Source organism: Peromyscus leucopus, chromosome 8b (assembly GCF_004664715.2).
Source record: "Peromyscus leucopus breed LL Stock chromosome 8b, UCI_PerLeu_2.1, whole genome shotgun sequence".
Lineage (NCBI taxonomy): Eukaryota > Metazoa > Chordata > Mammalia > Rodentia > Cricetidae > Peromyscus > Peromyscus leucopus.
The window spans coordinates 44220864-44242263 of NC_051086.1; the positions used below are offsets into that span (position 1 = coordinate 44220864).

Below are 21400 nucleotides of genomic sequence, written 5' to 3' on the forward strand. Positions count from 1 at the left end.
GCTGCCCCAGCTTCCAGTGGCCTGGGTGGCCAGAAGGATGAAGACACAGCTGGAGGATTCATCTTGTTTCTAGCACCGTGCACAGTGAGACCCACTGAAGACCCGGTGGCAGCTGTGGACATGTATCATCACCTTGCCTGGTGTTGTATATGTGGGGCCTGTATTGTCCTGAGACTGGCACTTCATTATTTTAATGGTTTGTTCATTTTATTTTATATGCATTGACTGCTGTTTTGCCTGCATGTATGCCTGTGTGAGAGTGTCAGATCCCCTGGAACCGGAGTTACAGACAGTTGTAAGCCGCATATGCGTGCTGGGAATTGAACCAGATCCTCTGGAAGAGCAGCCAATGTTCTTAACCACTGAGCCATCTCTTCAGCTCCAAGACTGGCATTTTATTTTATTTTTTTAAGATTTATTTATTTATTATGTATGCAGCAGGCCAGAAGAGGGCACCAGATCTCATTACAGATGGTTGTGAGCCACCATGTGGTTGCTGGGAATTGAACCCAGGGCCTCTGGAAGAGCAGTCAGTGCTCTTAACCTCTGAGCCATCTCTCCAGCCCAAGACTGGCATTTTATACAGATCAGAGTTTAATGTAGTCACAGCATTGGGACTGGAAGTTACCAATAGTTGACCCTGTCGGTCAAGGCCTCTAGCTTCACCATGTCCTGAGGATGGCATCACGACAGGAGCACATTTAGAAGTGGCCACAGGGCAAGGTGGCCAGTGATCCAGGGGCCAGACTCTATCTTTCACAGCTCCCATCTTCAAGACAACTAACTCACTTCTCAAGACCTTCAAAACCTTTTTATAAGATAGTACTCAGTCCTTCTGAGCATATGGAGGACTGAGATCCACCCCCGCAAACACAAAAACAAAAGATGCCACCATTGATTACCTCATGCTGTGCCCACTCCTTGAAGACTCCACATTTGGAGGACAAGTCACAGCTCCACCAGAGGAGGACTACAGGCCTCTGTAGTTGGCTCTGAGGCTGATATCCTCCACCCCAGAACATCCCTGAGGCTGGTCTTGCTTGCCCTGGGTGTGGGGAGGGAGGGATGTATCTGTTGTCTGTCCTCAGAACCCAAATCTGTGAGGAACAAGACAGCAGGGGTCATCAGAGCTGCCGCCGTGGTGACAGTTCCTCACTGTCTTCCTCTTCTCAGCCTTCCTTTCTCAAGAATGGTGACAGAACCCTGAGGCACCTCCTTTCCTCACGTCCCTCTACCTGTCCTGTCCCCAGCTGATCGCTGTTGACCCAGACATATTTGGAGATGCCAATGCCATGGGATGACCACCAAGAACAGCAGCAGCAGTGGAGTGGAGCCAAATATGCTGGGGTCCTTGCTGCAGGCGGGCTGCACTTTCACCAATAGCCTCCCTGGATCCCCTTTAGGGACTTCAGCCTTGCCATAGCTCCAAGTGTCAAACCTCAGCTGCTTTCCAGGACCCCTTCTTGCCTTCAAAACTAGCACCAGGGCTGGAGACATGGCTCAGAGGTTAAGAGTACCTACTGCTCTTCTAGAGGACCCAGGTTCGGTTCCCAGCACCCATATGGCGGTTCACAGCTGTCTGTAATTCCAAGATCTGGGGTGCATGCAGGCAAAACACCAATGCATATAAAGCAAAAATTAAAAAAAGAAAGAAAGAAATTAGCACCATCCAGGTGACTCTTACACTACCAAGTTCGGCTGCCAATGAAAGGTACAACCTTGGCCACCTCTGGAACACAGGAAACACTTCCCAGAAGATTCCACCTCAACGATGCTGGTCTCGATCACAGCTGATTCTTCAGCCCCTGCTGACCAGCATCCATCATCCCAGCAAAGCAAAGGTTTTACCTTAGTGGTTCTGGACCCCTGTTAATCAGAGCTGATTCTTCAGCTCCAGCTGACCAGACACCACAGATTCTTCACACAAAAGGTCTGTTAGAGTCTTTACTTCCCTCTGAAACTTCACAAGTCAGGCCTTCATCATCTGTACTGCTCTCAACATTCTTTTTTTTTGTTTGTTGATTTTCAAGACAGGGTCTCACTGTGTAGCCTGGCTGTCCTGGAACTCACTCTGTAGACCAGGCTAGCATCCAACTCAGATATCCACCTGCCTCTGCCTCCTGAGTGCTGAGACTAAATAAAGTAAAGGCATGCACCACCACTGCCCAGTGCTCTCAACATTCTTATCTACCACCAAATTCCTACAGAACAGCTCAATGACCTCTCAACACTCAATGGCTTTTCTAGCCCAAGTTCCAAAGTCCTTCCACAACCTTCCCCAAAACAACACAGTCATGTCTGTCACAGCAGTACCCCACTAACTGGCACCAACTTGTCTTAGCTAGGGTTTCTACGGCTGTGATGAAATACCATGACCAGACAAGTTAAGAAGAAAGGGTTTATTTGGCTTACACTTTCATATCATGGTTCATCATCAAAGGAAGTCAAGACAGGAACTCAAACAGGGCAAGAATCTGGAAGTAGGAGCTGTTGCAGAGGCCATGGAGAAGTTCTGCTTACTGACTTGCTCCTCAGACTTGCTCAACCTTCTTTCATCACTCAGAATCACCGGCAGCGGTGGCCCCACCCACAATGGGCTGGGCCTTCCCCCATCAATCACTAGTTAAGAAAATGCTCGACAGGCCTGCCTACAGCCTGATCTTATGGAGGCATTTTCTCAATAGAGCCTCCCTCCTCTCAAATGACTATAATTTGTGCAAAGTCGACAAAAAAACTAGCCTCAGATTTCTCATCCTTTTGGTTTAGAACGCAAAAGGCTTAACTAATGAATAATCCGGGGTTTGAGAGTGCCCCCTTCTCAGATCATGGCTCAATCAGTAAGTAGCCTGTAACGTTCCAACTCTTCCAGTTGAGACCAGCAAGTGGCAGCCACTACCTAGGGGAGCGGTGCCTAGAGGCTCTGCTTATGTGACTTGGCTCTACGTTAAAGAAAATACATTTTGTACACCGGCCCACCCGGGAGGCTATGACCGCACAGCTTCCCTCTTCCACACAAGTGGCTGTGGGAACACTCGACTGACTTCCCAGTTGGCAGCTGCTGTGATGACCTGGACTCCACAGGCTGAGCTCCCTCAAGTACACACCCTTGTATTCATTTGTTTCCAGGCTCTCCAATACTTAATGTAGTTTCTAATGTTTCCTTGTGAAATTCTGCATGTGAAGCCTAAATTACTGCAATGAATATGGCCAAATTACCGCCCCCCGTCTGAATTTCAGTTTCTTCTTCCAGAAACGGAGATACATTCAATGATTCATTTAAGATGTAGTTCCCGGGCTGGAGAGATGGCTCAGAGGTTAAGAGCACTGACTGCTCTTCCAGAGGTTCTGAGTTCAATTCCCAGCAACACAAGTGCTCACAAACACCTGTAATGAGATCTGTGCCCCTTCTGACTTGCATGTTATATGCAGACAAACATGTATACATAATAAATAAATCTAAAAAAAAAAAAAAAATGTAGTTCCCAAGTGTTTACCATGGCCTTGCCAATAAGGACAGGCACTTGGGAATCTAGAGGCAAAGGCTAGCATTAAGCCACCTTGGACTGGACAGTGATGAGAGTCCGGTTGGAGCCAAGGGATGACAGCTGCGTCTACCGGGTAGGATGCTTGGGACCCAGCTCTAACATCCCTGAGCAGCAGTGATTCTCCAAAAATGGGTGACTGGTACGTGGATCGCTGCCTCTCCGTGGGCCCTAGTTTCACATGCGGGAGCGGGGGCTTGGACTGGAGGATTCTAGGGGATTCAAGGACAAGAGCCTCAAAGACCTGAAGGGCATACCCTTCACCTGGGGCAAGGCGCAAGGCGATGCCAGCTGGACCACTCGGTGCATCCGGCCCTCCGACCGCCGCCGCCGCCGCGTGCGGCCACAGCGACACCTTCTGGCCAGAGGTAACTCTAGCACGTGACTTTCCGCGGGCCTGAGTCCGCCGGCGGCTTCTCATCACCCAGTTCTCTTCGAACATGGCCAGGCTAGTGTAGTTACAGTTACCGCAGGTCTGAGGGTCCAACCTTGGAGGTTAATTTCACCCGACGGGAGCAGAAGACCGTCTTTATGGCCCCCAAGACTACTGCGCCTGCGCGTTCTAGTTCCTGAACGAAATCCGCACCGCTGAGAAATTTGTCCCAGATGGCTTGCCATCTGTTTCCAAGGCAACCTGGGAGTCTCCTGGCAACGGCCGGGCGCGCGGCCTGCGCGGGTCTCCCGGCCCAGCGGTGCGTGCGATGGCTGCAGCGAGTCCCAGCGTCTTCCTGCTCATGGTCAACGGGCAGGTAGAGAGCGCCCAGGTGAGCTGTCGTGGACCCTGCCCAGGGCCGGCCCGATCCCCTCCCCAGATTCTTCCCTCAGCTCCCAGAGAGCCAAGCCATTGCTCTGAGCCTCTCAATTAGTTGGAAAGGAGAATCAGCGTTTTGAAAACCTTGGCGCCACGTTGCTGGGCCCGGACAAGCAGGCATGAAAACAGACCTCTGAGCTGGTACCAAAGTCACACTATGGCCTCCAGCTTGGATCCTGTCTACTTGGTTGAGTGATGGACTGGGACTAATCGGAGTGAAGGCTCAGGTGATCTACTTAACAGCTAGGAAAACTTACCAGAAGGCAGTGGCCAAGTGGGATTCGAACCCAGATCTGTCTGACAGTCAGTCAGAACTTTGCTACAATTATTTTTCTGGGCTGCTTGTTGTAAATACTCGTATTCTTACTTATTCTGAGGTTTGGCTAGATGGTTTACGTTCTGCCAGGCCCGAGGTTCCGTAGGTGTTCCTGCCTTCCTGATTGATTCATCAGGTACTCCGTCCTCCCGTTTTCCTTTATCCAATAGAAGGATGCCCAGCTGGGCTGAGTACTCTAGCCACCTCCCTCCGGTTTCTGCTCTGGGCCCTCCCTTCTCCCGGGCTCTCAGTTCTAGCCATAGAACTATAGCTTCCTGGGTTTCGCGGCAGCATGTTTCCTGTAGATCTCATTTGTGCCCAGCGCTGGGGACACACAGAGGCATAAAACCTGTTCCTTCCTCAGTCACACAGGGTTGTCAGACGTAGACATTGGGTACCTGGATGTGGAAATGCAGAGGGCCAAAGGAGGCGAGCAGTGATCCTTAACCAGCTAAGGAGCTAAGAACAGGCTCCCCGACGGTGAATTCTGAAGGATGAGCCAGACGAGGGACTGGGAAAGACAGACAGAAAGCAGACCCTGAGCAAAGCAGCCTATAAGCATTGGCAGTCTGGGACTAACCCCGACTTCCTCATTTCTGTCCCCTGCCCCTGCTGAAATCCATACCCTCCGTCCCAGGTGCCTCATGTTCCTAATTCCTACCCATTGCACCCGCATAGCTAATGTTTGGGCTCAGTTTGCATTCCCTAAACTGAATCCTGCGTGCTTTGCTCTCAGTTTCCAGAATATGACGACCTCTATTGCAAGTACTGCTTCGTGTACGGCCAGGACTGGGCGCCCACAGCGGTGAGTTTGACCCATGGGCCTCCTCTGCTTAGAGCTTTGGTGATTCCCGAGGTACCTGTCAGAGCCTTCTATTCTAGACCCAGTTCCTCGTCTGACCAAGAGGTGGACCCTCGGGTCGGAGAGGACCCAAACAGGAGTTTGCTCCTGGCAAAGCTACAGAATACAGCCGCCACTGGGTTCACTGATGCATCCCTGGAGCGCGTGCTGGTGGCAGCCAAGAGGGGCAAGTGGCAGCATTAGCTGGCAGGCCTGGAAAACTGCCTGCCAGTGGCGGTAAACACCATCAGCCAGTCACCCCCGCCCCCGCCCCCCAAAATCTGGCCGTTCCTCAGACAGTGGAGAATACCCAGAAGCCAGGACAAAATGCAGGATCTCCTCTCAAAGTCTTTCACCACAGGATGGGGCTGTGGTACACCACACCGTGCTTTTTTGTTAGCACCTCGCACACTTAACCCTCACAACAGTTTAAAAAGTGAAAGCTGGCCAAACATGGTGGCATATGCCTGCAATCCAGCACAGAAGGCTGAGGCAGGAGCATCTCTGGGAGTTCAAGGTTAACCTGGGCTACATATATAAGACCCAAACAAATGGAAAAAAATAAGCGGCATAGAAGCCCAACTTCTTTGAGCCTGAGTTTCTTCATTTGTACCACAGACATGTTAATACTTTTTTCTTTTATGATATTTACATTTTTTGTTTTGTTTTGTTTTGTTTTTCGAGACAGGGTTTCTCTGTGTAGCTTTGTGCCTTTCCTGGAACTCACTTGGTAGCCCAGCCCAGGCTGGCCTCGAACTCACAGAGATCCACCTGCCTCTGCCTCCCGAGTGCTGGGATTAAAGGCGTGCGCCGCCGCCGCTCGGCGATATTTACATTTTTTAAAGATGCCTCTATTTATTAGGGATTTATTTTATTTTAAATTATGTGAATTCAAATTATGTGTATCTGTGTATGGCTGTGAATGCAAGTGACTGTGAAAGCCAGAGGTCAGATCCCTGGAGCTGGAGTTACAGGTGGTTGTGAGCCACCCTTGGGGTCAGAGAGATGACTAAGCAGTTGACTGCATACTCTTGCAGATGACCCCAATGATACCCAGCACACAAATGGTGGCTTACAACCATCTGTAACTCCAGTCCCTGGGGATCTGATGCCCTCTTCTGGCCTCCATAAACACCAGGCACACATATAGTACACAGACATGCATGCAGGCAAAACACAGTAAAATGAAAAGGGGGGAGGGTGGCGTTGAGACAGGGTTTCTTTGTGTAGCTCTAGTTGTCCTGGAACTTGCTCTGTAGCCCAGGCTGGCCTCAAACTCACAGAGATCCACCTGGCTCTGCCTCTGCTTCCCAAGTGCTGGGATTAAAGGCGTGCGCCACAACCACCCGGCTATGAAATGAATTTTTAAAATGACTTTATTTTGTGTGTACAAGTACATGCACACATATGCTAGATATGTTGGGGACAGAGGACACCTTTTCTGGAGATGGTCCCCCCCCCATCTTGTTATAAGGCAGAGACTGTCTTTTTCTTGCTGTCATGTTTTGTACTCCGAGCTCTACGATAGTCCCAGAGCATCTGGCCGTCTGCTGTCTCCACCTCCCCTCACACCACCACACCAGGGTTGTTTATCTGTTTGATTGTATACGGTTCTGGGGATGGGACTCGGATTGTCAGGCCTGTGCAGCAAGTGCCTTTTCCCACTGAGTCAGCACTTTTATGTCTAAATAATTATTACCGAGTCCTCTGGGAGCGACCAATGCCTGACAGAAGTCCCCACCTCCGTAGAGCAGAGACCAACACAGTAAGTTGGCCATGCTCTAGTCTGTCAGTCAGAGATGGGCGGGCCGAGGAGGGCAGGGCATCAGGAGCACACAGGTAACGGGAGGGGGGTCTAGACCAGGGCACTCTGGGGTAAATACCTAAAAGAAGGGTGGCGCACACCTTTAATCCCAGCACCTGGCAGAGCCAGGTGGATCTCTGTGAGTTCGAGGCCAGCCTGGGCTACTAAGTGAGTTCCAGGACAGGTTCCAAAGCTACACAGAGAAACCCTGTCTCGAAAAACCAAAAAAAAAAAAAAAAAAAAAAAAATGTTAGTAAAAGAAGGGTGGGGAACTAGCCACACGGAAAGAACTCAAATGGCCTTCCTAACCTGCCCACATAAGTGGAAGGGGCATGGGTACCTGGAGCTCAGACCAGCTGTCTCTGTCTGGACAGGGTCTGGAGGAGGGCATCTCACAGATAGCATCCAAGAGCCAAGACGTCCGACAAGCACTGGTGTGGAACTTCCCCATCGATGTCACCTTTAAAAGTACCAACCCCTATGGCTGTGAGTCTGCGGGCCGGGATGGGAGGGGGGTCCGCTGCCGCACCTCCCCCACTCTCCTTCTTCAGGTGGACACTGCCGGTGTCGTGGTTTTTGCCCCAGCCTTTGATGTGCTCAACATCTGCCTGTGCTGTTGACCGCCATCTGCACACGGAGCCTGGTGTGCAGGGCTGCAGCCACCTGGCTGGAGGGTCTGACCCCGAGCTGCTCAGCTTCCCACTGCATGTTGCAGTCAGCTGCAGCTCCTGCTCATCCTGTGCCGGTTGCTCGGGACCTTCTTCTGAGCCTTTGTTCATGCTCTGTACAAAGCCTTCCCCGCATCCCAAAGCCACCCTTCTAATTCTGAGCCCTCGTAAAGCTAGCAAAGCCGCGGAGGCTGGCCAGGCCAGGCTGCCACTGGTCTGCCAAGGTTGGCAAGCGTGGAGTGTAGTGGCCGTTCAGAGAACATGTTGGGGAAGCACCCGTGGAGAGGAGTGCAATGTAGGGCTGTAGAACTGAACAGAGACCTGCCTGTCTGTGCGAGTCCTTCCTGAGCACACACCTCCCAGCAGTGTGCTCAGAGGTGTCAAGAGCCTCTATGTGAGTGATCTGTAGTGATCAGGTAGTGTTGAGAATGAACCAACCACCATATAGGAACTATCTGAGTGACTCACAGGTTGCCTTTGGTGGCGGAGGAGTAGTGGGAAGGAAGGGCAGGTTTCATTAACCTTACTGAGCACCTCTTGTGTTTGGTACTATTCCAGTGCTTTTAGACACAAGAAAGCTGAGGGCAAAAATGTCGAGAAACTTGACTGAGGCCATTCAGCAGTAACCACAGAGCCAGCTTCCAGGCCTTGCCTGTCATCTGGAGTTGCAGCAGACAGTAGATCTGTCAGTTACCCCCAGAGGTCAGACACTAAGGAGGTGGAGGCCTGGCAGGCCTGACTGGATATGATCAGGAAGCATATGCAAACATCAGTTATGTTAAGGAAAATACCTGAAAGGCCATGATTTTCCCAACTGTTCTCAGAACCCTCAGGACAGGCCCCTCCCACAGGGTGTCTGCTTAGAGAGATCATATCCACCAGAGAGGAAGAAAGCAGGGGCCCAGGTTGGCACAGAGCCTCCAAAGGACTTCCTGTGTCTACTAAATGTCTTGGCTCTGTCTCCCCACCTATGAGCAGAGGTATGGAGAGCACTCCCAGGGCACCAGCAGAGGCACAGAAAGTAGCAGGGGACAGAAACCCTGGTGTGGACAGGATTCCCAGGACTCCAGCCACCATCCTTAGTCCCTGCTCCAGACCTCAGCAGGGCACACCATGTACTGCACACCTTCCCTTCTTTCCCCACATGCCAACCTTGTCCTTCAAAGGGCCACAGATCGTGCTCAGTGTGTATGGACCAGACGTGTTTGGGAACGACGTGGTCCGAGGCTACGGAGCGGTGCATGTACCCTTCTCTCCTGGACGGTAGGTGACCACTCTGACCCAGTCTCTGGCCTGCAGTCTGCCCCTTACTGAGTAGGCAAACCCTGGGGATAGCACTTTTAGACAGCAGGCTTTCTGGCCATTGCTCCTTCCTTGGACTTGGGCAAATATATTCAGGGCCCTGGGTGACCTGGGTGTAGCCTGCACCTTGGAAGAGACACACCTACGTAGGAGACTCATGCTACTGGAGAGGAATGGAAGTGGGTGTAGACAGAAAAGGTCCCATGTGCAGCCACACACCTTCGTCTGTACAGGTTTGCACCCTGGCCTGCAAAGGTTTCCACAGGGCCAGTACTGTTCCTCAGTACATCTCTGTGTGGCAAACGTTTGTTGCAGGCACAAGAGGACCATCCCCATGTTTGTGCCGGAGTCCACATCTACGCTGCAGAAGTTCACAAGGTGGGTCTTCTGTCTGCAGCCTTGCGGCCTCCTGATCTAATGGGTAACTAACGGGCCAGCACCTCCCACCCTCCTGAGACCTGGGAACCACACAGGTCTTCACGTGGCTGCACCTAGAGACAGCTGGAAACAGGTGTGCAGACAGGAACACTGCCAAGTCCTCGGGCTTCCTTGGACCACTTTCTGGCAGCTTAAGGCTGCGAGACTTTCTGCTGTGCCCTTTGAGTCTGTCACATGGAAACGCTGTTTGTCAGACTGCAGCAGCAAGAGGCAAACTCCTTATGACAGCCACAGTGACCCAATATTATGAGCATCTATTAAATGCCTTCCACATGGTACCTTGGGGAGGCCACTTTAGGTAGGAACAAGAGCAGAGTCAAGCAGCAGCCGTGAAGAATCTTGGGAGCATGTTCTACACACCAGGCACTAAGAGCTTTTGCTTGCTCTCTTGAGGAAAACTTAAGAGTTGGGAGCAGCCAGAAAGATGCTGCTGCTGGCAAGTGTGAAGAGAGTTGGGGTGCGGGGGTGTAAGGAGGAGGCAGTGAGAAGGTCCCAGAGAACAGGACAGAATCTTGGAGATGGCCCAAAGGGGAGGTCTTTGCCACATCACAAATGGGAGTTGGAGGGATCTGCTAGCCCAGCTCTGCTGCATGCCACCTCTGCTCCCCAGCACGTTGACAGGGATGAAAGGGAAGTGAGGGGCCCCTGGGATCCTAGGCAGCAGCCAGTGAGCAGCCTCTTGCAAGCTAGTAGCAGGCAGAGAGGATGTGGAGAAGGGAGCCTGGACCCTGGTTTTGAGAGGGTTGAAGAAAGGTTCTGGGCTGTAGGAGGACAGACTTAGGGCTGACTGCACCTTGCCTATGCCTGCCTGGATAACCCAGGATAATTCCCACCTTGCAGCATTCCTGGTACCTCCTCCACAGACCCTCTTCACAGACAAGCCACCTTGTCAGTGTCGTCAGTCCTTACCCAGCATCCCTAGAGCTCTTACTCGACCGTTGCAGCCTCTCCACCCTCGTCTCAGCAGAGCTTGGAGCTGCCTGACACACCCTCTTGCATCTAGGAGCCAAGATGCCGGTGGCCTCTTTCTCGCTTCCCATTGCCTGGCCTTGGCTTTCTGAGCCCACCAGGTTCTGCCCTGCCTCAGCCCTTGCCTGGAGCGCTCTGCCCGAACTTGCCTGTCTCTTCTCATGAGAAAAACCACCGGTAGATTAGAAGACAGCTGGAGACATGCTGTAAAAGGGGGCCTTTACTGCCAGGCATTCCTCTCTGAGACTCCTCAGTGCTGAGGTGAATACAGCCAGAGCTTTGCTCTATGATGGGGAGACAGGAAGAGGCCCAGGTGCGTGCACACTCACTCACACACACACACTCACACGTCCAGTTTCTTCTGGAATGCACAACTGTGGGGACCCTGGTTTCCCTATCCCCCACCTTAGGTTGTCTGAACAGCATTCCTCACGGTTGTTGCCTCAGGACCTCCTGCCCAGCAGGCCAATGGGGCTGCTGAGGTCTAGCCTGGGAGCCCAAGGATCCAGCCGTGCCCTCAGCATAGTTATGGGTGGTAGATGTGTAGTCATGGTTACCTTTCAAGCCTGTCACAAACTGCCCAGGAAAAAGACAAAGCCCCACAGCTGCAGGCGAACAGGAATGCTGGTGGAGTTGTTCCACAAAGTCCGAGTTGATCCTGGGTTCTGTGCTTAGGCTAATCCTGTCTGCCCCAAGCCTATGGTTTCCAGCAAGATGCTGGCTGGGCCTGTACATCCTGTCCATGTGCCTTAGAGCCCTGGGTGGGGCCCAAGATCTGAAGTTAGGGTGCAGTGGGATTGTGGCCTATGAGTCACAGGACATTTGTAGGAAGTGCTTCTGCGTTTCCCAGCCAGAGCCTGGGGGCTGAACGGTACCCTTAGCTGGGTGAGACTTTAAAAGTCAGATGACCTGTTACCCAGAGCCTTCCAGGGCCAGAGTCTCCCTAGAAAGGGTAATGTTTTGTGGCAGCTGGCAGGGTACCTTTGTTTCATATAGTCCCATGAGGTAGGTGCTATTACCTTTCACAGTAGACAAACAGGTTCAGTGACAGGGTGTGGCTTGTTTTGGATCCCATATAAGGAGGTGAAGTTTGGGGAGCTGAATCTGGCACTTGAAATTGGGTTCTCCCTCCTGAGGCGGCTAAGGGACACACTGCCTTCTTGCTTCTCTTCTGACCCATCTGTTCCTTGCGGGGGGGGGGGGGGGGGGAAGCAGTGGTTTCCGTGGGTTCAGGTTGTACTTGGTGATGCAAACCCACAAAAGCCTTGGCTGGATACGGCTTGGAGCACCTGGCAGCCGCTGGGGCTGTTGGCCACAGACCCAGACAGGGGACATCTCCTGCACCTTACCTGGCCTATCAGACAGGCCGGAAGAGGGATAGCAGGAGTGCTCCTCACTGGTGTTTTCCTATGTCCTCAGCTGGTTCATGGGACGGCGGCCTGAGTACACAGACCCCAAGGTGGTGGCCCAGGGTGAAGGCCGGGAAGGTAAAACGAATACTCCCAACCCCAGTTGAAGGGAAGAGGTGGGGCCCCCAACCCCAGGAGCCCAGCAAACAGATGGGTGAAGACTAGGGAGCTGCCACGCGTCTGGGACTTGGTGATATACAAGCCACCCAAAGAATTTTCTAGAACACCACCCACACAGGGGCTTCAGCAGGTGGTTTGCTGTGTCTGTCCCTGACAAACCTCACCTAATGCTCACCTCATGTCTCCAGTGACCCGTGTCCGCTCTCAGGGATTTGTCACCCTCCTCTTCAATGTGGTCACCAAGGACATGAAGAAGCTGGGCTATGACACTGGGCCTGTGGACACACAAGGAGTCCTGGGTCCCAGCCTGTCACAGAGTAACCTACAATGAAAGCATCAGCCTTTCTGCCCACCATGATGGCCCAGGTGCCTTACAGCCCACACACACAATCAAGGACTCAAGCAGCCTGGCTGGGAAGTGGAGAGCTGAAGACATTTTCTATAATAAAGCATCACATTTTTTTCAGAAATTCTGGGGCCTGGATTTCTTGCTTTGTTAGTACCTCCCCAACAGGAACGGGCCTGGGGCTCAGCCTCCCAGGACCTGCCCCAGAAGGGTGCCAGGCTGGAGTGGATCGGGGAGTTAGGCTCCCCAGGATTGCTAACCAATTTGTTCAGAGCTGAGACTATTTCAAGGGCCTCAGTACTCATCTCTAAAACTTGCCTTTTTCCACATCAGGATGTTAAAGTCACTTGCTTCATGGCTGACACTATGACTGCCCACCATTTTGTCAGCATAATCTGCAAGAAGTGTCCTGGGATGCACCTGCCTTCCAGCTTCCATTCCTATCCCATTCCCACCCTACACCTCTAGTGTGCTGCTAGGAGCCCGAGGACAGGCAAGAAACATGGCAGGCAGGAGGCTGTGCCAACAGCGCAACTTTCTGGCAAGCCCCACAGCTCAGTCTCTGCAGCCCCAGCCTTTCCTCCTAGAGGGCCCACATCGGTTTTCCAGTTTGTTTCTTTGCCGATCGACACTTCCAGACTGCTTCCCCAGGCCTAAGCCATCAAACGACACCACAACTGCTGACATCAGCAGAGAGCTTGCTCTTGACACTCAGTCTTCAGCTGTCCCTGTGGATAACCTCTTCAAGCCTCCACACTTGCAGTGATGTTGACATCTGCACCCCATGCACAGTTGCAGCAACTGCATCACCCAAGCATCTCTCAGACCAGTACCTCCCCCCTGCAGTCTTCCGTTTGCCACCCAAGACCTCCTGCAGCCCGTGTCCTTTCTGCCATTAGCACTCATGGCTGTCATTTGTAACCACCCCACCTCTGTGTGTTCCTTTCTTCATACTAGCTCAACAAAACCGCACCCACCATAGTGATCTTTTCATTCACCATCATACCCTGGGGGCCTCACTGCCCATAGTCCCTGTGTTCCTCAAGCCACTCCCTCATGCCCACCCTATCTTTAGACCATCAGCACACCCGTACCTCCCACCTCGTGCCTCCCCTTACCCTGGAGATGCTACCTTCCAGAGGCCATACTCCTGCACTGTCTTTCCCCCAATTCACAATGTCACATTCACAAGGAACAGTCCCTTCCTTCCTCGAGCCCACTAAGCTCTTGGTTCAGGAGCCCTCTTATGTCCCTCTGCATCTCACCCTATTTCACTGCAGATCTCTTGCCCAACCCCCATGCCACCTGGTCTTTTCCACCTCAGAAGCTCTGTCCCTTTCCAGTCCATCTCTGGCCTCATACCATAGGCTCATCTGCTAAAAGCTTTGACACAGTGGGCGCGCCTCCTGTGTGAAAATGTCCCTTTCTCCAACACTAGGAAGCTATTTAAACAGGACAATTGAAGTGACTTCACAATGAGTAACAGACCCACCATCTACAAATTGTGGACATTTTTTCCTGCAGGCAGGATTCTGTCTGCAGGTTCCACAAACCAAGGTTCCAGGGTCACAAACATTTACTGACATGTGCAGACTCTTCTTGTCTCCATCCCTTGAGCCTTGATACCAATCGTGTATCCTTTTCATTGTGTTTGGTATTACTAGTCCCCTAAAGATGACGTTAAGGTACAGGAGTACTTGGGGTAAACACTATGCAAATACTTCACCATTTATACAGGGCATTTGCCTGTCCTCACATTTTGGTGCCCTGGTGGGGTTCTAACCACCCAGGACACCTAAGGACAGAGACTGTATTTGCATTTTCACATTGAGAAATCTTTCTTCTCCTCTAGTCCACCCTGTGCTTAGCATATTACCTGCTGTGGACTGCAGCATGCGTATCATTAGCCAGAGTTCTGTACTATTCATCTTTCAAGTGAACATTTGCATCCAAGATACATACACATCTGTGCTGTATGAACAATTTCAATGAATGCATACCCCAACCCCAATCAAGGCACAGAAAGGTACCATCACCTAAGAGCCTCTGGCATGCCTGCCAGTCAAATCGAGAAAGCATGCAGTGGAGAACTTTGGAGGCCAATGACTGGAGCATGCCTGAAATGTGAAGGGTGCCAGCCATAAGACCTTTTTTTTTTTTCCTCCCCGAGACAGTTTCCCTGTGTGTAGCCCTGGCTGTCCTGCAACTTGCTCTGTAGATCAGGCTGGCCTTGAGCTCTTGAGATCTGCCTGCCATTGCCTCCCAAAAGCTAGAATTAAAGGTGTGCACCACCACCACCACCACCACCACCACCACCCAGTGACAAGTGAGTATGACCCAGGTTTATCCTCCACTCACTGTCACGGTTGTTGACCAGATTGTTCACTTTGTCATGGTCAATCCATTAGACTCCATCTCCTGGGCCTCTCGTGTCCCACTGGTAAGCTTACAAAATGCTAAGAGGTTGTTCACTAGATAGGAAGCCTGACCCTTAAACCTCCTTGCTCTTGTCCATGGAGCCCTTGAAGGCCCACACTGAAGGCAAGGGCGTGATGAGGGAACAATCTGGTGTCAGACTCCAGCCAGGAGGGGTGCTGCAAGGACACCCCTGTTGGGCGTTTGGGGGGAGGGGTTCATTGTGTTCTACCCTGAAGAAGGAAGGCAGGGAACTTACTCCTACAGACTCGCAACCCAGAAACTCTTACACGGAATGCGTTTATGCCATGATTAAAACCCAGAAATTACAGTATGCACAGACAGGGTGGCAGGGTGGCAGGCAGGAAGAGTGCAAGCACACAGTGGGCAGCAGAGAGACACTGGCAGAGCTCAAGGCAGGTTCTGGGGCTGAACCAACAGCTCTGGGGGAGGGGGGGATGTGCCAGAAAAGTGAAGTCTGGAAAAGAACAGGCCAGTTCACAAAAGCAGAAATGAACAGGAACAACGAAAGCTAAAAAGTCAGCATCGTAAGATTAGGAAGGGACTGGAAAGACAGCTGAGCAGAGAGCACTGGTTGCTCTTCTAGAGGACCAGGATTTGGTCCTGGTGGCTCACAGATGTCAGTAACTGCAGTCTGAGGAGATCTGACGCCATCTTCTGGCCCCCAAGGGTAGTAGACATGCACGTAGTGTAGACATACATTCAAACAAAATACCCATACACAATAAAAATTTAAAAAAAGGATTAGTAAGAGGACTCTAAACTCATTTCTAAGACTGAAAATTAAACCATAAAAGCCTAGTTGTGTGGTGAAGAACAAATGAAAAGCTGGATACAATGGTGCACACCTTCAATCCCAGCAGAGGCAGACGGATCTGAGTTCAAGGCCAGCCTGGTCTACAGAGTGAGTTCCAGGACAGTCAGGGCTACACAGTGAGACCCTGACTTAGAGGTGGGGGGTGGGTGAGAAGCAGTATGTGTCCATGGCAAGAGCAAAGAGCTAAAATAAAAGCCCGCTAAGGTTCTGAGGGAAGCAGCCTGTCAGGTTTTTCTACCGCTGCAGTAAACACCATGGCCAAAAGCAAGTTGGGAGAAAGGGCTTATTGGCTTAGAATTCCACATCACAGTCCGCCACTGAAAGATGTCTTGGCAGGATCCTGGAGGCAGAGGTCATGGAAGGGTGCTGCTTACTGGCTTGTTCAGTCTGCTTCGTTATAGCACCCAGGACCACCAGCCCCGTGATGGCGTCACCCACAAAGGCGATCGCCTGCCCAAAGCCCAATCCTATGGAGGCGTTTTCTCAACCGAGGCTCCCTCATCTCTCAATGACTCTAGCTTGTGTCAAGTTGATTCAAAACCAGCCAGCACACCACCACAGGATCCAGAACAAGTCCCAGCCGGCAATATCCATGTGCAGGCAGAAAGCTGGCTCCCAGCTGCTCCCAGGACGGGCCACCTGCAGAGCTTGAGGCCATCCCAGGCCTGTTCCTGTGCTGGAAGGCCTCACAGGGCCTCAGTGCTGGAGTCAGTACCTCCCACACTACTCATTAACAGCGGAGTCCTCACCCTCCTGCACTGCCGGGAGCCTGCCGCCCTGGAGAAGGCTCTGCCCTCACAAACCCTACATTCTTGGCTGAACACAGGAAGGACCCATGCAAGCTCTTGGTCTGAGAGGTAAGACAGGCCTTGGTGCCCAGAGGTAACAATAACCGGTAACCTGCTAACCGAGCCTGTTTCCTACTATGCGGGACACAGAGGATCTGTGCCCATCTGACAGCCTGAAGCTTCTCATGACACAGCATTTCTGGGGCAGAGATGTGAAAGGAAGTGTGCTGGCTGGTTTTATGTCAATTTAACACAAGAGACTCTTGTGAGGAGGGGGCCTCAACTGTGGTGGGGGGAGACACCTCCATAAGGTCAGGCTGTGGGCAGGCCTGTTTTCTTAGTGATAGATGTGGGAGGGCCCAGCTCATTATGGGTAGTGCCATCCTTGAGCTGACAGTCCTGGGTTCTATAAGAAGGCAGGCCGAACAAGCCAGTAATCACTACTCCTCTATGAGCTCTGCATTAGCTCCTGCTTCCAGGTTCCTGCTAGGACTTCTAATGATGAGCAGTGTAAACTGGGCAATCCCAGCACGTGGGAGGTGAGGCAGGCGGGTCTGATTGCTTTTGAGGACAGCCTGGTCTATAGAGTTCCAAGATGGCCAGGGCTACAAAGAGAAACTCTGGGGGGTGGGGGTGAGATTGGTGAACCGAGGTGTGTGTAAGCTTCAAACCCAGGACAAAAGGCTGAGCTGCCTATTTAACATCTCAAAGCAGACCAGGCCCCCTGCTTCTCCCAGCATCCCTCAGTTCCTACCTGTTACAGGGTATGGATAGCAGCATACCCGCCCTCTACCCTGAACTCTCCAGCCCAGGGGCTGGGCTGCCCTTCCCCAGAGGCTCTTCCCTACATAATCCAGACATTTTGTTCACCTTCCTCCTCTTGTACCTTTGGGCTCCTGGCTGCTGTACCCAGTCCCTTTCTCTCCCATCTCCCCCACCCAACACACACACACACACACACACACACACACACACACACACACACACACACACACACACACACACGGCCTAGCTCAGGCTGGTCACGTGCACTCTGGACTGGACCAGATGTCCCTGCCTCTGACCATGCTCTCCCACACATCTACAATAAACTTTCTCCTCCACCATACCTAGGAGTAGTCAGGCCCTTCCTTGCCTTTTTATTTCTTTTTCTCACTTAATGTGGAAGCATAAACCAAATAAACCCTTACAACCCCCAAGTTGCTTTTTGGTCATGGTGTTTCATCACAGCCAAAGTATCCTGACTAAGACAGGAGGGAATGGGAAACCACGAAAGCATACCGAGAACTGTCCTCAGAATTGAAAGCCACCCGGGCAATGGCCTTGGGCCACCATTTGCCCAGCACAGCCTTCAGACAGGACGTGGCAATGTCCACCAACAGCAGAGCCGAGACTCAGACACTAGGTAAGGGTGGTGGCCTGACTGTAGACCAGGCTGTTTCCCTGGCCAGCCCTGCCATCTTGTCATATTGGATGGGTAAAGCCAGGAGTAGGGAAAGGACACAGCCAGAAACCACATCATGATACAAATGATAAATTATATTTATACAGTAAATAAGTATCAACAGTCAACACAAATCCAAACCCAACCACCAGCCCTGGGACTGAGAAACAGCTGGGTGACTCCCTAGGGTGTCCATCAGGAGGGCAGGGTGGCATGTGTGCAACACACACACTCACACACGGCAGTGGCCAGTGCCTTCATGATCAGTGCAGTGGGCAACAGGGACGTGCGCTGGGTGGCTGTGGGAGGAGGGACTCAGTGGCTATCGGGGTGGGGCCTCAGTCGGAAGGGCCCTCATCTTCTGCAGCAGAATCACTGGCCCCCAGCAGCAGACCTGGACCTGGCCTGCACAATCGGAAGGAAGTGCCATCTGAAACGCTGCCCACCTCCCGTCCCGTGATGTCTCCACCACTCCAGGAGGAGCCCAGTCACCAGCCTTCCTGAGCAGCAGAGCCCACGCCTCCCCCTAGGCCGCTAGTCCTGGGAGAAGTAGGTAGTTGGGAAGGGCCCTTGGTGTGGGGGGCCTAGGAGCAGCGGGTGGGCTCTCAGACTCATGAGGGGCGTGAGTGCAGTCCTCCTGCAAGCAGGAACCACTGAGTCAACCATGTGGGTGCCGAGGACCAAAACTTTCTCTGGATGCAGAGAGGGGCTGCTGGCAGGTGGCTGGGTGCCCTTGGAGTTGAAGGTAAGAAGTTCATACTGCAAGACAAGGCAGAAAAGCCAGCCACACAAACTGCCAGGACCAAGAAGGGGCAGTCCTTTCTCTGAAGAAAAGTCAAGTCAGTGGTCTCTCATTCAGGATTTAATACTTTCCTTAAGAGTGAGTAGAGTGAGGATTCGGAAGGTTGGGAGGGAATATAGCATCAGTGAGCGTCTGTTAAAAATCGACGCCATGTGAGGAATCTTTCATCTCCAAAGTAAGACAGGATCACTTCCTGGTCAAGAGCCTGAGCTGGAGCTGGCAGCAGACACATCAGGGTCAGGCCCTGTCCTAACTCAGCTTGGAGACTGGCCTTGGTGACCTATGAGCCCAGAAGTGCACAGCCGCCCCCATTTCACACAATCTCATTAACCTGAGCATGGTGATGGCAGTCAGCCGCACCTCTGGGGTGCAGTAAACAGAAGTTGCGGGCAATCCCTGTGTGCCGGGTACAAAGACAGGGAGGAGCTGATAAAAACTGCCAGTCACACTCACGTGTCGTCTGTTTTTCCCTTTAACGTTAAGATGTCAGTATACTAGTAAAAAAGCCTCTCAGGATCTAAGCAACAAGGCTCAAGAGTCAGCTGATTTGGTAATTCATCAGAAGAGCTGAGGAAGGGAAAAGGCAACTGGAGGCTGCAGGGTTTGTTACTGTTGCAAGTTTTTGTTTTAATAAAATGGTTTTTGTGTAATCAAATTCTGGAATTTTTTTCCTATAAAGAATTTGCTTAGTTTTCCATAAGGCATATTTTTGTCATCCAAATATCTCTTCTTTTAAAGTTTTCTTACAGTTAAGACCATAAATAAGAGAAATTAGACCACTAAAATAATACGTGCCAAGACCTTAATTCAGCCAGACTTGGTCAATTCTATCAAAACTAGACAGTTAAATAAGAACCACATTATAAAAATATTAGCCAAAAAAAGACTATTAGATAATTTTGCAAACTCAAATATGAAACTGTACTCAACAAAATGTGCAAACGTGCACAAGCACAGAGCCACGGGGCAGGGCTGTGCTCTGGTCAGCGTAAAGCCCCACACTGGTGCTGCTTACCTTGGACTCCCACGAGTCAAAGGTAGATAAAATATGCACAACCACTTCTCACCGGTCAGCGTGGTGTGGGGCCAGAGCTTCACTTTGTCCACACCCTGAGGATCACTGGGGGCAGGGCACACAATATGATTGTCCCAAGTCCTGGGCTAGACAGCCTCCCAGAATCTTAGACAACACTGATAACACCTCCTTGTTCAAGACCTCAGTGGAGCACAGGCAGAGCTGAGCACTCAGGAAGAGAAACGGGCCCGGCTGGGACAGTGAGGCCAGCCCACCTGTACTCCAGCCTGAAGGTCTGGACTACAGCAACCACCCTTTCACCAGGAAGCTGGACCTGAAGCTCTAACACCCCTACCACCATATTCTCAGCCACTATACAAATCAGAGTGAGTCCCCACTTGACATCCTTGGGCTCGGCACTCTGGGTGTTCACTCAGGCAAGTCCCAGCCTGGCACTAGAGAAGGAAGGGGTTGGTTGTGCCCGTCGCCTGAGCTGCTGACGGGGGAACGCCCACACTGCCTACCATTTTCATTGCTGTAGGGCCTAGTGGGGTCAATGAAGAGCCACTGGCCCCCAATGCTGAGTGGGGGGCTACTGAGGTCACGGGGGCCACGGGCTCCACCCCTGGACCAGAACCAAAAGACGCGCTGCTCCCGAGAACAGGGCTCCCCCGAAGCTGGTTCAGTGTCAGTGGCTGGGGCTGGTTGACCTGGAAGGGGTTGACGGGGGCTGGGGTGGCAGCACCTGACAAGAGAGCAAGGAGAACACAACAGGTGAGTCACTGGAAGGCATGACCCCTCAGGACAGGTGTACCCCCTCCCCACGCCTCCACGCCTCCACATCTGGCACTCCAACACTGATTAGGGGATAGAAGTCACAGGAAACACTGGCAAACATCTACGTGAGAAATGTAGGACCTGTCCAGGGCTACAGAGCTAAACAAGGCAGAGCCAAGAGCACACAGGCTTGGGTACTCTAGTTCTGAAGGGCGGGTACCCAGGCTGCTGTCAGTGGCCCTGCTCCCTCAGCCTGTCTGCCATTGTAGCTACAAGTGTCTGGGAAAGGCCGTGCAGCATCCTAGGATACACACTGGCACCATGAAGAAGGCTTGAGAAGGGCAGGCTGCTGAGAAAGCAGGTGGCCCATTCTCACCGGCCTCTCTAAACAGCCCTCAACCAAAGGCTCTTCTGTCAGTGAAATAACTGGTGCGTCTGTCTTTTCGGGATCCGTGACACTTCTGTCACTAAGTCTCTGAGCTCGTTAGGCCCCACTCACCAACATGGCCTGCTCATCAAGGGGCAGTGTGAGCCACCATGATAAGAAGAAGCTACTCTACTCTGACCCACTCTGGGGTACACTTCTACCAGGACTGTTATGTGACCCCAGGTCCACAGATCGTTTCGAAGGTGATCTGTAGTCCTATCAGGAATGGCAGATCCAGGTCTATCCGTAAGGCCCAGAATGACCCTGAGTCCACCACATCTGCCAAAACTTCCTCAACCTGGCCATGGTCCCTGAAGTCCATAATAGG

General features: G+C 52.0%; 2 protein-coding genes across 10 annotated transcripts in view; one reads left to right on the forward strand and one right to left on the reverse strand.

Moving 5' to 3' along the window:
* Positions 1 to 4168: 4168 nt before the first annotated feature.
* B9d1 (B9 domain containing 1) lies at positions 4169 to 12690 on the forward strand. Of its 3 annotated transcripts, XM_028857510.2 has the most exons (7): positions 4173 to 4306; positions 5406 to 5474; positions 7689 to 7800; positions 9149 to 9245; positions 9600 to 9662; positions 12111 to 12178; positions 12409 to 12690. In XM_028857510.2, the coding sequence occupies exons 1-7, from the start codon at positions 4244 to 4246 to the stop codon at positions 12549 to 12551; spliced, it is 615 nt and encodes a 204-aa protein (XP_028713343.1). In that variant the 5' UTR covers positions 4173 to 4243; the 3' UTR covers positions 12552 to 12690. The 3 variants fall into 3 exon arrangements, with proteins under 3 accessions (XP_037056755.1, XP_037056756.1, XP_028713343.1); XM_037200860.1 differs by lacking the exon at positions 12111 to 12178 and having other exon boundaries at positions 4169 to 4306; XM_037200861.1 differs by lacking the exons at positions 12111 to 12178; positions 12409 to 12690 and adding an exon at positions 10726 to 12104 and having other exon boundaries at positions 4169 to 4306.
* A 5435-nt stretch (positions 12691 to 18125) lies between these two features.
* Epn2 (epsin 2) overlaps positions 18126 to 21400 on the reverse strand; it is a 68835-nt gene continuing 65560 nt past the window's right edge. For all 7 annotated transcript variants that reach the window (XM_028857519.2, XM_028857516.2, XM_028857521.2 and 4 more), the window contains one exon: positions 18126 to 20613. In XM_028857519.2, the coding sequence (XP_028713352.1) occupies positions 20324 to 20613 (290 nt within the window). In that variant the 3' untranslated portion in view covers positions 18126 to 20323. The remainder of the gene's footprint in view (positions 20614 to 21400) is intronic.